At 54.3% G+C, this 15,639-nt stretch overlaps 1 protein-coding gene across 2 annotated transcripts in view; it reads right to left on the bottom strand.

Annotated features, from left to right (window-relative positions):
- Positions 1–208: 208 nt before the first annotated feature.
- Positions 209–15,639, bottom strand: part of STX1A (syntaxin 1A) — a 105,459-nt gene continuing 90,028 nt past the window's right edge. The window contains exons 7-10 of one of the 2 annotated variants that reach the window (XM_083806209.1): positions 7,770–7,843; positions 6,952–7,089; positions 4,294–4,404; positions 209–3,591 (exon numbers count right to left, since the gene is read on the bottom strand). In XM_083806209.1, coding sequence (XP_083662335.1) covers positions 3,514–3,591; positions 4,294–4,404; positions 6,952–7,089; positions 7,770–7,843 — 401 coding nt within the window. In that variant the 3' untranslated portion in view covers positions 209–3,513. Of the gene's footprint in view, positions 3,592–4,293; positions 4,509–6,951; positions 7,090–7,769; positions 7,844–15,639 lie in introns of both variants that reach the window. The other variant, XR_014574211.1, reaches the window with a different exon arrangement.

Below are 15,639 nucleotides of genomic sequence, written 5' to 3'. Positions count from 1 at the left end.
GTGTGCCTCCCATGAGGGCCAATATTCCTCCAGGCAGAATGGCAGAAGTGTTATCTGAACTTTCCTATGGTGATTCCTCCTGCATCCGCTTCAAATCAGGCCCACCCTGTGTGCATTAATGCTCTGAGGGTGTTGGAATCTCTGAAGTGCAACCCTTGCTGCCTGTCACTTCCTCCCTTCCCTTTAAATAGAAGTGCCAGCCCAGAGCTTTACAGTTACAAACGTTTATTCTACATAAAAATTCCACAAAATGGGAAGCTGTTTTGCACCCAAAGCTTTGGGAGAAGGAAGGGAGATTAGCAGGGACGGAAAGGGTGAAGGAGAAAAGAGGCAACAATACAGTGTCATCCAGCCCAGTGAGACAGAGCAAGCCAGGGTCAAGATCCACATAGAAAACAAGGACACTTAGCTCACAGTACAGCAACAGTACAACTCCACAGAGGGCTTGGAAAGCCTTCAAGTACATTACTTACTAAAAAACAAACAAACAAAAAAACAACAACTAAAAAAAATAAATCCCCAATCCCCAATTCAAGTGCAAGCTGTGTGTGCCCCACACTGCTCATAAAATACTGCATCAACATGCTCATGGTGCTAGGAGGGCAGGTGGCACTTGGAACAGAGGTGTCATAACCCAAAGGATAAGTGGTCTGAGGTTGGGGGCTAGAAAGAAAAAGTGAAACGTTTCCTCAAAGCACAACCACACTATTGGTGATTCAGTCTGTACATGCAATGACAGGCAGGTAAAAAGGAACTGAATGGGGCTTCCCATAGTGCAGGGGTAATTATTGCACCAAAACACCCTCCCCTCACAGCGAGGACAGTGAGAGACAGCCTGCAGGGCAGTGAAGGCAGCATGCGCCTCTGCCTCCATCATGTCAGAGCATGCAGCCATCACTGCCTGCACGATCCCAGCAAAGCGCCAGTGGCAAAACCACAGTGCCGTCTGGCTCCTGCTGCTGGCAGTGGTGGTATCGACAAGGCGCAAGTGTCAGTAACCACACCACTGCTGTTCTTGGCTTTGTGCCTTGACGGGGGTGGGCACTGACGTCATCTGAGCTTGTACCACAGAAACCATTTCTTGGAAGAAGAAAAAAAAGTCCCCTTGTGCTAGCAGTGGGCATTGCTGCGGGGTCAGAGCCTGAGATGAACTTTCTTGCCTGCCTGCCTAGGAGTAGCCCTACCAGTAGTGTTATTGCTTCCCAGAGGAGGGGGCCTAGTGCTCTCACTGGCTTAGCACAGCAGTGTGCAGATTGCAGTGGCAGGCACCAGCACTGGGGCAGAAGCAGCAGGCACTGTACATCACCTCCACCTCTCTCTCCTGTAGCCAGACATGCCCGTGCAGCAAGGGCTACGCCAGTGCCTGCTTCCTACCCTGGAGGGGTCTCCAGAGCCTGCCTGCCTCTGCTTGCAGGGGTCCCAGTGCCCCAAGCCATTGTGTGCACACAGGCTGCAGTGGTGTGGCTAATATTAGATGTCACAGGACTGTGGAAGAAGGGGACTGTGGTCTTGGATGTTCTCATGGCCACAGGTGCTGAGGGCTTGGGCTGGGCAGGATGGGGGACTGGGCTGGACACGCTCCCCAACAGTGACTGAATGCAAGCAGGGTTGTGTTGTGGGACCTTTGGTAATAGTGACAGGGAGGGCTGTGCTCAGGGAAAGCAGGACTGTGTCCTGGCTACAGCCTGCTGCCCTGCACCCTACACCTGTGGGCACGCTGCACAAGGCCAGTGGCAGCGCTATACCAGCCAGGCAGGATGGCAGATTGCGGGGTGGGAGCAGGGCTCAGCTCCAACCAGGCCTGCCCTCGCCCTTCCACCCCAGCTTGCACTCCTTAGCCCTCGGGGAACATGGAGGTGGGGTGCAAGCAGCTGCCCCTGGTTGGAACGGTGAGGCAGCATGCTGCCTGCAGCTGGAGTACTCACTGCCATCAAGTGCCCCTTTTCTGCTACCAGCATCTGGGCTCATGTCCAGCCTCCACCTTGGTGCATGTCTGCAAGCTTGACACCAGCACCTACCCTGCTCGGGCTCCTCCACAGTGCTTTGGCATTTCATGGGCCAGCCAGAGCACCAGACTCTCCCAAGGAATACAAGGGCAGACCCCTGCTGTTGGACTGAGGCAGCAGCATGGAAGTAACAGGATAGTGACAACACGGCCCCTCTGAGCTGCCAGCAGGCTCAAGGCCAGCCCAGAAGTGGCTGCATCCATGCAGTAGATACAGCTGACAGCATGGGGCACCTAGGTGCTGGCACAGCAGCCCACAGTGTACAGGTGTCTCCCTGATGGCCCCGGGGAAGAGCAGGCAGCAGGACACTGCCAGGAGGAGGTGGCAGGCAGATGCTCAGACGTGGCAGAGATGGAAAGAGAGGTCAGGCCCTGCCCTGCTCAGGAGCTGGTGACAGAAAGGAGGAGAAAGAAGGCTGCTGCTCTTAGCTTGCAGGGTGTGGATGCAAGCCTTTGCTGGTCCCTGGGACTGTGACAGGAGAAAGCCCCCCCCCCCCCCCCCCCGCCTCCAGCCCCCAGCCCAAGGGTGCATATGTGGAGGAGTCAGGCTGGGTAAAGCCTTGCTCCCAGGTAAGCACCACGTGGGGCTGTGGGTGTCAGAGCTGTCCTCAAACTCTGACAGCCTAAGCCCAGGCCTGGGGACAGCAAGAGCCAGGGCCACTGTGTGCCAGAGCTGAGAACAGAACAAGGAGGATTTGGAGCAGGGCAAGCAGCCAGTGAAACTTGGTGGCCTCAAACCACCTGTGCCCTCTTGCCCTGCCAGGCCAGTACTGAGGTGCAGCACTGAGCCTCCATGTGACTGTCCCCATCCCTAAGCATCAGAGATGGCCCCAAGCAGCACCACTGGCCAGCAGCAGCAAATCCAGCCCGAGGTACCTGCACTGGGGCGAGGGCTTGCACAGGGCAGCAGGCAGCTCCACCACTAGCAGAGCAGCAGGAATGGAGCCCTGCAGCCAGGCATGGGCACGGGGAGGGCAGAGCCTGGCAGAGTGCACCCCTGGGGAAGTGCCCCATGATTGAAGCAGCCTGAGGAAAAGTGTTTTGCAAGCACGGATGTGGCTGACAGACACAAGATCTGGCTTAAGGTGATGGGAAAAGCTGGGGAAAGTTGACTGGGCTCTGTGCTCCTGAGGACCCTGCCCATCATTGGTCTCATCTTCAGGTGTCACTAACACAAACTGCCTAGCACAGGAAGAGCAGCAGTGCCCAATGGTACCTCTGTCCCCACCTGGTCCCAGCCAGCCTCTCAGGCTGGTGCAGTGATGAGAGCTCAGGTTCTCCCCAAAGGTCCCCCTCACGCCCATCACTGTCCCCTGCACCCTGCCTGCACCCCAAGGCTGGTGCTCCCTCCACACAGATGCACCGCACACACAGCATCACAAACAACCATGCATTAGAAACTGAAATGCTGCTGGGAGGCTCCGGGGGCTGCGTGGTTCGCTCCCGTGTGGCTGCAGCCCCATGGCACGCGCGGCTCCATCCATCACAAACAGTCCCATGGGGTGAGTCTATCCGAAAATACCGCCGAAGGTGGAGGCAATCACAATACCAAGGATCACACAGCAGATGATGATCATGATCTTCTTCTGCTCGGGTGTTCCAGCACCAGCAGGGAGAGAAGGGAGAGGGGACCATGAGTGCCAAAGGCAAGCTGGACCCAAGAGCTGGGGCCTGCAATGTGCCCCATCCCTGTGTGTCTGTGGTGGGCTCTGATCAGCACCAGGGGAGCCAGACAGGCCCTGGCCGTCGCTGGGGCATGGCTGGATACCCAGGCTCCCTCTTCACTGGACTGGCAAAGCTGGTGGCCCACTAGATACCCTGAGCTGCTAGGCTGCTGCAGAGACATAGGAGCATGCTGGTAGGGCCAGGCTTGGGGAATGGGACGGGCAGCTGGCACTGCGCTTGGGGTCAGAGCTGTACCGTGCCTTTCTCTACCACCTCCACCTTGTTTTGGCAAGGGACATGGCTCCCACATCTAGCCTGGCCCATGGAATCCACCCTGTCCCTTCTCCTCCCACCAATGAGCACCCCTGCCCCATGGCTCGTTGACAGTGCTCAAGGAGCCCCCTTACAGAGCTCTGCCTCAGTCCATGTCACCAGCAGGACCCATGCTGCACCCAGCGGTGTGGGGTAAAGAAGTACATGAGTACCCACAAGGCTGCACCTTGCTGCCTGCTCCTTTGTGCGAGCAGCAAGGCAGGCAGGGGTGCCAGGCTGGGACCTGGTCCATGGACAGCGTCAGTAGTGCAGGCAGGGGAAGGTAAGACCCAGGCAGTGCCATGACTCACCCGTCTGGCTTTGCTCTGGTACTTCACTGCTTTTTTGGTGTCAGACACAGCCCGCTCCACGTAGTCCACAGAGTGTTCCACGTTGTACTCAATGCGGTCAATCATCTCACCCTGCAGAGTAGGGACAGAGCCCACACGCCCATGTGCACATACATGAGCTCCTTCCTTCCCTGCTGCTCCCCGGCACCGTGCAGACGTCACCCTGCCCAGTGGCCCTGCATGGGAGAGAGAGGGATAGTCACCTGCCTGTAGCAGGCACACAGGCACCCTGGGGTGTGGGTCCAGACCACAGGCTTTGTCCAAAGAGGGCTGGGACCTCTGTACACACCCCAGCAGAGAGGCAAGTAAGGGTCAAGTGGGTTCCCCATCCCAGTCCTGGCCTGGTGGCCACGTCTTATGTCCCAGGTGAGCATCACAGCCACAACAGGATTTGCATCATCACGGTGCTACACACTGGAGAAGCAGGAGGAACGGCAGGGGAGGGCAAAGACCATACCAGCAGCACCACGTGGGGTGCTCAGAAAGCCACAAACATGCACAGGTGACTACTTAGATCTGCACAAGCACCCTGCCAAGAGCAGAGACCCCTGAAGCTGGTCAGTCTGGACCACTGGGTCCTGCAGGGACTCCTGCCCCACTCCTCCTCCGGGATATGGAGACATGGCCTGAGGCATCCTCACCTAGCCAACCTTCGCCCTTCTGCCCCCTCTTTACTGCCCACCAGGAGCATCTGGGTCCTACAGCAGATGGAGACTGTCTGATGGTTCATGTGAACGACAGACTTTCCAGGGGTGGGCAGAGGCTTGAACCCCAATGCCCTTCTGCACGGCACAGAGGGAATCTGGGCTGCAAAGCTGGGGATCATGGCCAGTAACTCTGCAACGCTCTTTTCTGAGCTTTAACACCTGGCAGCACCAGAGAGGACAAGCCTTGCAAGCCCAGGGATGTTACCCTCCCACCCTGGTCGAAGCACCCTGCACCATCAGGCACCCTGCTGCTCTTGTCTCATGCCTGTGATATGCTGGCCTGGGTGCTGTGCCTAAAGCTGCTGCTTCCCCTGCCCACTGGTGCCATTCCTAGGGCAGAGTAGGCAGCTGCCAGCACAGCTGTGAGTCTGGTACCCCTCTGCTCTCTGCCTTCCCTGTGCCAGCAGCTCAGAGACTACCCCCCCACCCCGGGGTGTTGCAGGATGCTGGCATGGTCTAGCAGTTACAGCAGGGCAGGAGGTCGCAAATCCTCCTAGAGTGCATCAAGCCTCCCTCACTGCTTCATGCCTCCAGTTCTCCCAGGGAAGGCTGGTAAGGGATGGTGGTGCCCCTTCCCACACAGGGACCAGCACAATGCAGTGCCCTCAGGTAACTGTGCCCACACTGCCCTGACCTGCTGGGCTGTGGGGCGGCAGCATGGGTGCTGGCTGCAGGCAAGGCCACAGCAACAGGCAGGGCCAGGGACAGTCTCAGTGGCCTGTCACCCCTTGCCTCCACCTGTGTGTGTACCATGGAGGCTGCACCACCCATGGGCCCGGTGGGGAAGCCAGACATGGCCATGTGACAGGCTGTGACAAGCAGGTCTCCCAGGAATGGTGACAACTCCTGTTGGCAGAGTGGCATAAGGAGCCCAAAGAACGTGAGGATAGGACACAGGACCTAGAGTCTCTGAACAAGGTGGAGGTGGCCCTGCATGGATTGGCACCTCCTCCCCCTTCCCCCCCCACCCCCCCCACTGGGGCCAGCCAGAGGGGACAGAAGATGCAAGGGTCCTTCTCTTGGGAGCAGCATGACGGCACTGCCAAAATCTTCTGACCCTGGGCCACCTGTCCCAGCCTGTCCCAGGAGCTGACAACCCAATGCCCTGCAGACATCAAGGGAAAACGGAGGAGACACCCAGGGCCAGGTTTGCCAGCTGGTCAAGGGCAGGCCAGACAAACACCTCCATGCCACAGCCACCCTCACCCATTTTCCAAGGGCCAGCCCTAGTGCCACACAAGAGCCACAGACATGCAGAGTGCAGCCATGCAGAGCCGAGCATGCAGCACTGGCAAGGGCCAGGCGGGGCTTTACCTGCCACTGACGTCTCCTCAGCCGCGACAGCATGGCAGGCAAGAAGGGGGGTGAGCAGAGACACCGAAGAGCATGCCCATCTGAAGGGCCATGCCCTGCAGGCTGGTGGCACAGCCTGGGGCTCCCCAAGCTCTGTCAGTGGGGCCCAGTGCTCACATGTGAGCCCACATGGGCCTCCCCAGCACTGCTCAGGCTCTGGGGAAGAAGGACCCATCCCCACCTGGTTGCCAGCCACCAGCAGGTGCTCTCCTCCAGGGCAATTCACCTCACCACCCGCCCTGAGCACACAGCAGCTCCTGCTCTGAGGCACAGGACAGATACCTCCAGCCCTGCAGAGCCCACCTCAGCCCTGCTGGGAGCCGTGTAGGTGCCAGGTGGCCAGATGCAGGTTTTCACCTCAGCACCCACCTTGGAAGGACACCAGCATGGAGGTGCTTTCATGGGCCCAGGGCTGCCCTCCCAAGCTGTCTGCTCCAGTGCCCTTCCAGTGTCCAGGCAGAGCACATCAGTTCCTCTCCAGCCTTTCCCCCTCTCCCCCGCCACCTCCCACCCCCCCCAGTGAGCTGGCATCTGGGCTATGAGCTGCAGGTGTCCCTACCTGGCTCTCCACCAGCATGGCCATGTCCATGAACATGTCATGCAGCTCTCGGATGCTGTTCTCCAGCTTGATGATCTCACTGTGCCGTGTCTCAATCTCATTCAGTGCCTGCTTGGTGATGTTTGAATCCATAATGATCTGCAAGAAGACAAGGCCAGTAAACATGCTCAGTCCTGCTTCTGTGCCCCAGATGTTGTCCCTCACCTCTGGGACCAGGGGAACCAACAGAGGTAGGAGAACGGTTTAAAAGAGAGGCATCTTCTGGGGCAATGGAGAAAATGGAGCAAGATCCTGGAAGAGCACTCTGGGGTTTGGCCTCACAGCAACCATAAGGCCATAGCCAGGCCCCATGGAGCCACACAAAAGCCTTGGAGGCTGGCGCTGGACTCAGAGGGAACACTGCAAGCCAGCACCATCTGCCTGCCCATGAGGCCACTGGGCATGGCAGGGATCTGGGCAGAGCAGGGCCTTGGTGCAAGGCAACCCTCCTTGGGGTTGTGGCTGGTGCCAGAGTGTAAAAGGCTTGGCTGCCATATAACCTCTAACCCACAAGTACCATGGAGCAGGGAGAGCCTCCAGCCATCCCAGCCAGGCAGTTTGCAGCAGCCTCCCCTCTGCCCTGCCCCAGCCCAGAGCTGCCCTTCCAGCCAGGACATAGTCCCTGCTAATGCAGCATCCTGAGCATCCTGCTGCAGTACGGGCAGTACTTGTCATTCCTGTGCTGGGAGCACATTCAACGGACAACTCCCCAAGGGACAAGGGCTGGCTTGGCTTTTAACCATGCTGGGCTTGAAGCAGGGCCGACCCATGGTGCTTACCCCAGAGGAGAAGATGGCTGGGTTGCCGCTCTCCAGCATGTCCTCCAGCTCCTCACTGGTGGTGGTCCTGCCAGCTGCAAGCAATACACATGGGTCACTTGTGAGCTCCTGTCCTGGCCACAGGTCCAGCAACCCTACCACAGGGCTCTGTTGTCTCTGTTGCATCTCCTAGAAGCAGAGCCGAGCTGCTCTTCTAGCCCTGAGAGCTCAGAGAGCTGCTACAGGGATGCTGGCCAGCCAGCATCCAGGAGGGATGGGAGAGCAGCAATCCAAGAGCAAGGATGGACTGCAGGGCTATCCTAACGAACCCTATCTCAGGACAGTCGAAGCCCACAAAGACATCCATCTCAGCAGAGCTCGCTGTCCTGACACGCCCTACTGCAGCTACTCAAAGCCTCATTAATGCCCCAAGGGTGTTTTAGCCCTCAGGGCTGCCAGAGTTTTAGCCCTGCAGCTGTTTAACAGAGAAATCAGACTCATTCCTTCTCCCACCCATTCTTGGCAGCACGCCTGGCCCCACTGTGGTACTTTCAGCCCCACGGCTCCTTTGCGGGCAATTTTCTCATCCTTTGATCACAGTTGCCTCCCACTCCCCACAGACTATTCTTCATAGCTACAGAGGTGAGACATAGTAGTCATTCTGCAGGTTACACCAGTCCTCCAGCATAAGCTACTTCAGTCTTATATGATTCTATGATTCTAATAGCCAGGTAGTACCCATGAAATTGCAGTGCTAAACAGAGACAAACACTCTGGGCAGGCTTTTACCAGGGCTGACACCTGCAGAGAAGGCAGAGTACATCCCGTTGGTGCGACCAGGAGCAGATGGGGGCAGACGGGCAGGAGTAGCTAATCATAGAAACATAGAACAGCTTGGGTTGGAAGCGACCTTGCAGATCATCTAGTTCCAAGCCCCTTGCCATGGGCAGGGATGCTACCCACTAGATCAGGTAGCCCAGTGCCTCGTCCAACCTTGTCTTGAACACCTCCAGGAACGGGGCATCCACAGCTTCTCTGGACAACCTGTTACAGGTTGCATTCGATGGGCTCAAGGAGCCCAAAATGGAGCCTGCATCCCTACCAGCGGTGTGGTAAGGAAGGACTCAGCTGAGCCAAATGGCTCAAAGGGGAGCATAATCCACAACTCATCACTTAATGGAGTAAATCTTCAAATCTGACTGCATACTGCAAGGAGACAAAATCACAAACTGAGCAGATCTTAGATATCAAGATTAAAAAGTATAATAAAGATTATAAAGAGGAAGAAAAGGGACCATATGACAAAGCAAAGAAATGCTCCACCCATAAGACGTAAGCATAAAGAACCATAGAGGGTGAGGAGCAGCAGTCTGCTCCTCCATGTTTGGTCTGCAGCCCCAAAAAGAGAGGCAACCAGAACCAGACAACGGGGATCCTCACCCTGCAGCAGAAGTTGTTCCTTAGCAGAACTGGCATGAGCTCATCCAGCAGTTCCCAGTTCCTGGAGTTGCTTGGGCAGGCATGGTTCCCTGTCCCCACATCTCCCTGCATGAACAGCAAGGACAAGCCCACAGCCCTTACATAAATGGTGGGTTTGAAATGTTTTCTCCAAGTTCTGGGCAATGTGGTCACAGGCACTCCAAAGGCTTCAGAAACCTGGGGACTGCTGAAATGCTGGGATGCCACCCTGCCTTGGCAGCCTCCGCAGGGCTGTGCTGGAGAAGCAGGAGTGGGGTTGCTCCAGGGCAGAGGCTGAGACAGGAGCTGGGGTGATCCCAGCACACGTGGGGCCCTCATCAACTGGGGTGCAATCCCACAGCATGAAAGCTGAGTGGTGATAACAGAGTTCAGCAGCAGTGTCAGACAAGGCAAGCCGTGAAATCAGATCTGGGGTAGCTCCAAAGAGTCCTGTCAGGAACAGCAGGAAATGGGGCTGGAGACGGGACTGGAGACAAAGCTACAATGTGGGGCCAAGGTCTATCCAGGAGACATGGCCAGAGAAGGACTGGGGACACAACTAAGACAAAGATCCAAAGTCCCAGGAGACAGGGCTGGAGACAGGTACATCTGCAGCACATCTCAGATGTGAACTGGGTGGCCCAGGCCTGATCCTATACAGCTGCAGGACCCGTGGGCAGAGGTGGAAGTCCTGGGCGAGGCTTGTCTTGATGACTAAGAACTGCTAGTAGCCCCCAAAGCCCTGAGAAGCTGCTGCTTTGCAGCAAGGGAACAAGTCCTCCTCCTAGCTCTGCTCACACCATGACTGGCAAATCCAAGAAGCAAAATATTTTCTATGTAATTCTCATGGAAATTACCCATGGAAACCACATTCTGCTAGAGTCTTTCACCACTCCTGCTGACATGTTCCGACCCCCTTCCATCCTCCTGCAGGAGGGCTGGGAGCCTTGGCAATAGGCTCCACCACCTCTGCATGCTGCTCTGACGGCATCTACCACCTCTCCTCATCCCCAGGTCTGTGAATGGTGAAGTATAAGAGGATCTCCAGGCATTCAACATCTTTCTATATCAAATGTGAGCTCAGTGAAGCCTGTTCGGTAACTACAGGTCAGGGCTTAACTCTGCAATCTGTGTGCTCACAGGTCTGAAGGAGTTGTGTAATGCCAATGTGCCCTTGGGTTGAAACATCATCCCCACCTTCCACAAGCTCCTGGAAGGGCTCCACAGCCTGTTTCCAGTCACTGCTTCAAGTTTTACAACCACCAAGGGCAACCCATGACACCCCCTTCCCAGCCCCGCAGGCCCTTTCTGCCACACTGACCGTCCCACTGCCATGCGCCATGACTGATGGAAGAACCTGCTCCATTGGAGGAAACTCAAATAAATAAATAAATAAATAAATAAAATTTTTTAAAAATGTCCTTTTCTGCCTGAACCAGGCCCCTGGCTTGGTTCAGCAGAGGAGACAGCAGCATGATGCAAGGAATGGCTGCTGCCAACAGCCTTGGAGGACAAGAAGCTCAGAGCAGCGTGTGGAGAGCTGGAAGCAGCAGAGTTGCTGATCCTGCCCATCTCAGTGGGCGAAGCTGAGTCCTGTGTTCCGCTGCTGGTGGTTCTTCATGTTGTGCAAGTGCCATCAATCAGAGAAAAGTCTTTGTAATTGCAAACAAAACTACCTCCAAACAAAACTTTCCATAACTCCAAAGAACAAGCCAAAAGCTTTTTTGCTTTGGCAACTGGAAAATTTCTGGCAGCCAGAGATTTCTGAAGATTCATATAAATCAGGGCAAGTTATCAAGCTTTCCAAAAAGACATCTCTGAGGACAAAAGCTCTGCAAGCGTTTTTCTAGCTTTGGTGGAAGATCATCCAGAGCCTGCTTGTGACAAGCATGACGCAGCTTCAGCCTGCAAAGATACCTGTGTCCGACACACAACCCCAGAGCCAAAGGACCTAATTTCTTAATCAAAACATCTGACTTTTGTCAGATCTTGTCTTGTGTTTGAATTAATACATTCCTTTTACTGCACCAGAAAGATGAATTGGGTCATGTAACAGGGCTTGGTTTGCAGAAAGTCATGATGGCTTCTCTGGCTGTTATTGGCTCCTTGCTCATGGCTGCCCTAGACCCAGGAAGGCAAAACAAGGGTTGGAACAGCACATATTTACTAACCCTCATGTTGATTACGCTCAACACTGAGCAGTCACTGGCACAGTGACAAAGAGGAGTGTGCTGAGTACGGTGCATCTCAAGGACCCACTGCTCTGTCCCATTCAAGCCCTGAAGAAAGCCCTGAGGACAAGCAGCAGTATCAGCTCCAGGGGTTGCAGCGTCTTGCAGGCAGAGACAGTACAGAATGCAGGATATGTGTTTTTGCCCTGTCTCTCACTGTCTCCTTGCTGTCCCATTCCCCTCTTGCAAAGCACAGGGCAGGTAAAGGCCCCGAAGCATTCAAGGCAAAGAATGAGAGCACAGACATCATGTGGGTTAACAAGGAGCCCGGCAGTGCAGGCTTGACCAAGGGATGTAGCTGGTCAGGAAGAGTTTGCTTTAATGTTAAGACGAAGCATGAGGCCTGGAGGCTACATCTTGCCCACACCATGCAGCACAACAGTCACCAAAGACTTCCAGGGAAGTCTTCTGGGGTCCTGCAAGTCCACTGCCTTCTGGCTAGGTTTCATGGTTTGGAAGGCTATTGTTACATCTTCAACAGCAACAAAACCAGATAAATGTGTGTCAGATACCTGACAGATCCATTGTCCGTCCACATTACCACAAAATTACTGCATAACCACAAATGGGAATGAAAGTGCTGAGTCAATGGAAAGTGCCTATAAAGCGGGAAGAGCCCAGGAGAAAATCCATGCCCTGAAATTTGGCAAAATACTGGAAAATCATGACCACTGGTCCTCTGCCTCCCTAGAGAGCTCCAGAATGCATCTTCCTCTCACTTGGCATCTTTAGAAATTAAAGCTTTCCTGAGGAGAAAAACCTCTGAGAGTTGTCAACAGACAAAGCAGCATAGAGCACTGCTGGGGACTATGAAACAGAGGGAGAAACAAACTCAGCCCTTAGCTGGAAAGGAGAGAATGGCACAGGACAGGTCATGAAGCTCTGGGACAGGCAGAGACATGAAGCCATTAAGGAGACTTGCCACCAAACTCCCCTCAATGGCACTGCAGAGGCTGTGGCCCTGTGAGGGCCACATGGATCAACTAGCTTCCCAGAGAGGGGGCAGGAGCAGCTCCCTCTGGGGTGTGCAGGGATTTGGGGAAGCTCCATGGGGAAGGTGCTGGTACCGCAGCTTGCACTGGTCACACAGCCCATGCAAAACATCAGTTTGCAGAGTTCTGCACATCGCGCTCTCTATAAATAGGAAAGACTTCCAGGTAGGTGCCTCTGGAAGTCCAACATGCCACAGCTGCATTAACTGTAACAAGTCAGCTGTGCTCACAGCATCCCTCCTCCCCAGCATCAAGGCTGCACAAGCACACACAGAATGACACTAGGGCTCAGGCTGGACATAGAGAGAACCAGACACCTTCCCTGGAGGCTGGGATCCTCTGTCTGGATCAGACTTCCATGCTCCCTGTAGATACAAATCTATACAACTCCCACGGGGATGGATAACGCTGTCATGTCTATCTGTGCATGCAGAGGCAGCAAGTGCTGGGGACCCAGCCCACTTGGCTGTCCCCCAGCATAGACAGGTCTAGCCCCGGCAGCAGTGGTATTGAGGGGAGCAGACTTCAGCTATAAAAGCCTGAGCAGGATGTCACAAACTGCTACCTGGATCCCTGCCCTGTGACCCCTTCTGCTCCGACAGGAAAGGCTGCAGGTGCCAGCTTCCAGAGCTGTGTAGGCATTTTGACCCAAGAGCACCTTTGTAGGGTAGACGAATGAGTGGTAAGTTGTGAGATGGAAGTGCCACAGGAATCCCATGTGAATCTGTTCAGGCTCCCACGCAGTGTTATGCATGCAGCTGCTCCTGCCCTGCCAACCCACCGGCACACATGGGGAGCACCGTGGCCTTTCGGGCTGCTCAGGGCTACTCAAAGGAGCCACGTGGGCTGGACCAGCCCCGGGCTGTCCAAGATCATGGGCAGTTCATGAAGCATCTACAGCTTGCACTTCTGCACATCAATTAACCCAGTCTCACATAGTGGGGTGGGGGCTGATTAGTTCTCTCAGTGCCTTTGGAGACAACGGATTCTTTATTTTTGGATCCTCAGTCTCCCACATAACTCAATTGTTCATAAAAAACAGTCTCTGTGCAGCACCTCCATGGCATCAAAGATACACAAGTGCCATAGAAAGCTCCTCCAGGCCTCAAATCCAAATTCTCTGGGATCAAAACCTAATCACTTAAGATGTCATTCCTCATAATGGCCAAAATGGAGAGAAGAAAACAAAGGAGCAACACCTCCCGTTGCATGCAGCAATGACACTCAGGCTCCAGAAAGCACTAGTGAAAGCACGGCTCCAAGTAGCATCCGCGGGGATGCCACAGGGGGGAGGCACATCCCAGCAAGAGGTGATTGAGCAAGAACAGCCACCAAGGATCTGTGCAGCACTCAGCAACCTGAGGACACTGCATGCCTCCTATGACGTCCTCTGTCTTGGTGTGCTTGGAAGTAGAGTGAGTGGGTAGGGGAAAAGGGGACAACTGTTAGGACTAGAACAGAAGCAGTGAGAGGAGAGGATACCCACTTAACCAAGTCAGACTCAGGGGCTCAGCACACACTTCATGTGCAAGGTGACAGTAAGGACCAGAGGCATAACCTCTGGCATGCACAAGGTGCCTACACAAGGAAAAGAGGCAGGTCCTGAGGTCCTGAGGGGGCTGTGAAGAGCCCCAGGGGTTCACCAATTAGTTGCTCTTTGTGAAAAACAGCATCGCCCATGCCTATGACCCATTGCCCATGAAAGTGTCATGGCAGTTTTCCTACATCATCATTTCTTCTGCAACAAGCACATTCTGAGCTTTTCCCACTCATGATGTCCCTGCTGACCCTGTCCCCAAACTTCACTCATCACCATGTCCCATCCAGCCATGCCACTTCCAGCACCAGAAAGGAAGAGTATTCCTCTGCAGACAGCAGCACTTCAGCAGAGAGCTATTTCCCTGCATGCCCACTACCATCTCTGCACCACATGGAGAGGAGGCGTAAGGCTGGCACGTACAGAACAAGTGTGTCACAAACATCAGACCAGGAAAAGAAGCTGGAGTGACTATCCCATTTCCGGAGCAAAATGTAGAAGCAGTTAGGACAGAGAAGCTCACCAGCTGCCGGAAAGCCTCCCCAGAACAGCTGAAAAGTCCCTGCTTTCATACTTCCAGAACCTTAGTGATTTATTGACTTTGCTGTCAGAGCTCCCAGCACTTCCATCAGCGGAAAACGAGAGCTACGGATTTCATAGATATTTGTGCAGCCACCACTTCCCAGCTGAGCTCAGTTCAGCAGAGATGGAAAGTGCTGGCTGTTACATGCAGGGAAAAGCACAGCTCTCTGTCCAGACAGTACTCCTGACAAAACCCCAGTAAGCTTGTCACTTCTTTTTGCCAACAGGGATTTTCTGCTGTCACCAGCCAGAGGAACCAAGCTTTTGCAAAGGATTGTGCACTGGGCTGTGCACAGCACAGACCCCCATCCTCCACATGCATCTGCCTTACATCTCCGCCCCAAAAGGGAAGGCAGGTTCCTCACTGTCACTGACTAGGACACCTCCTCTGCACCCAACAACTGCACCACTGTGAGCCTTTTCCTCGTGCCCTGTCAATGCTCCGCCAGCTCTAAAGGTCAGCCCAGTTAGGATAGGCAAAGCAAAGACAAGCACTGCATAACTTAAACAGAGCAGCAGAGTCCTTCTAAAACCTGACAAACAAGAGGAAAGTTTCTTTCAGGATTCTTTCACGGTTTCTCTGCAGATGATTAAGGACCTGGCTAAATCCTTTCAAATCTCCTCTCTTAAAAGGGAGGAATAGGGATACTTTAAATTCCTGTTATGTTGTACGACACCCCTGTGGCTGGGTATCACCTACAGAATGACATTAGCTAACAAATGAGTCACAGTCAGCTGGAGCAGTGACACACATTCATCATCCTGCTTTACATTAAATGTCAAGCTCTTGTTGAGCCTCATGTCAATCAATCTTCTGTTCAGCCGGTGTGAAATATTCATCTTATCATTATACATGATAAAAAATAATCTTAACAGAGGAAAGATTTGCACAGTCAGGTCTCCTTCTGTCCTTCCACAGAAGCTACCATACCCCACTAGCATCCAGATTCACAGGCATTTGCAGCTCACGAGGGACGTTTCCACAAGTGACCTTCAAGGAAACCACGATCAGAGATCTACCTTATTATCCATGCTGAGTCTTGAAAGGAAAAAACGCTCATTTGTTTGTGAGAAAAAAATGGACTGTGCTT

This window comes from Anser anser, assembly GCF_964211835.1.
Source record: "Anser anser genome assembly, chromosome: 20".
Classification (NCBI taxonomy): Eukaryota; Metazoa; Chordata; class Aves; order Anseriformes; family Anatidae; genus Anser; species Anser anser.
This window is presented reverse-complemented; position numbering and strand designations above follow the sequence as displayed.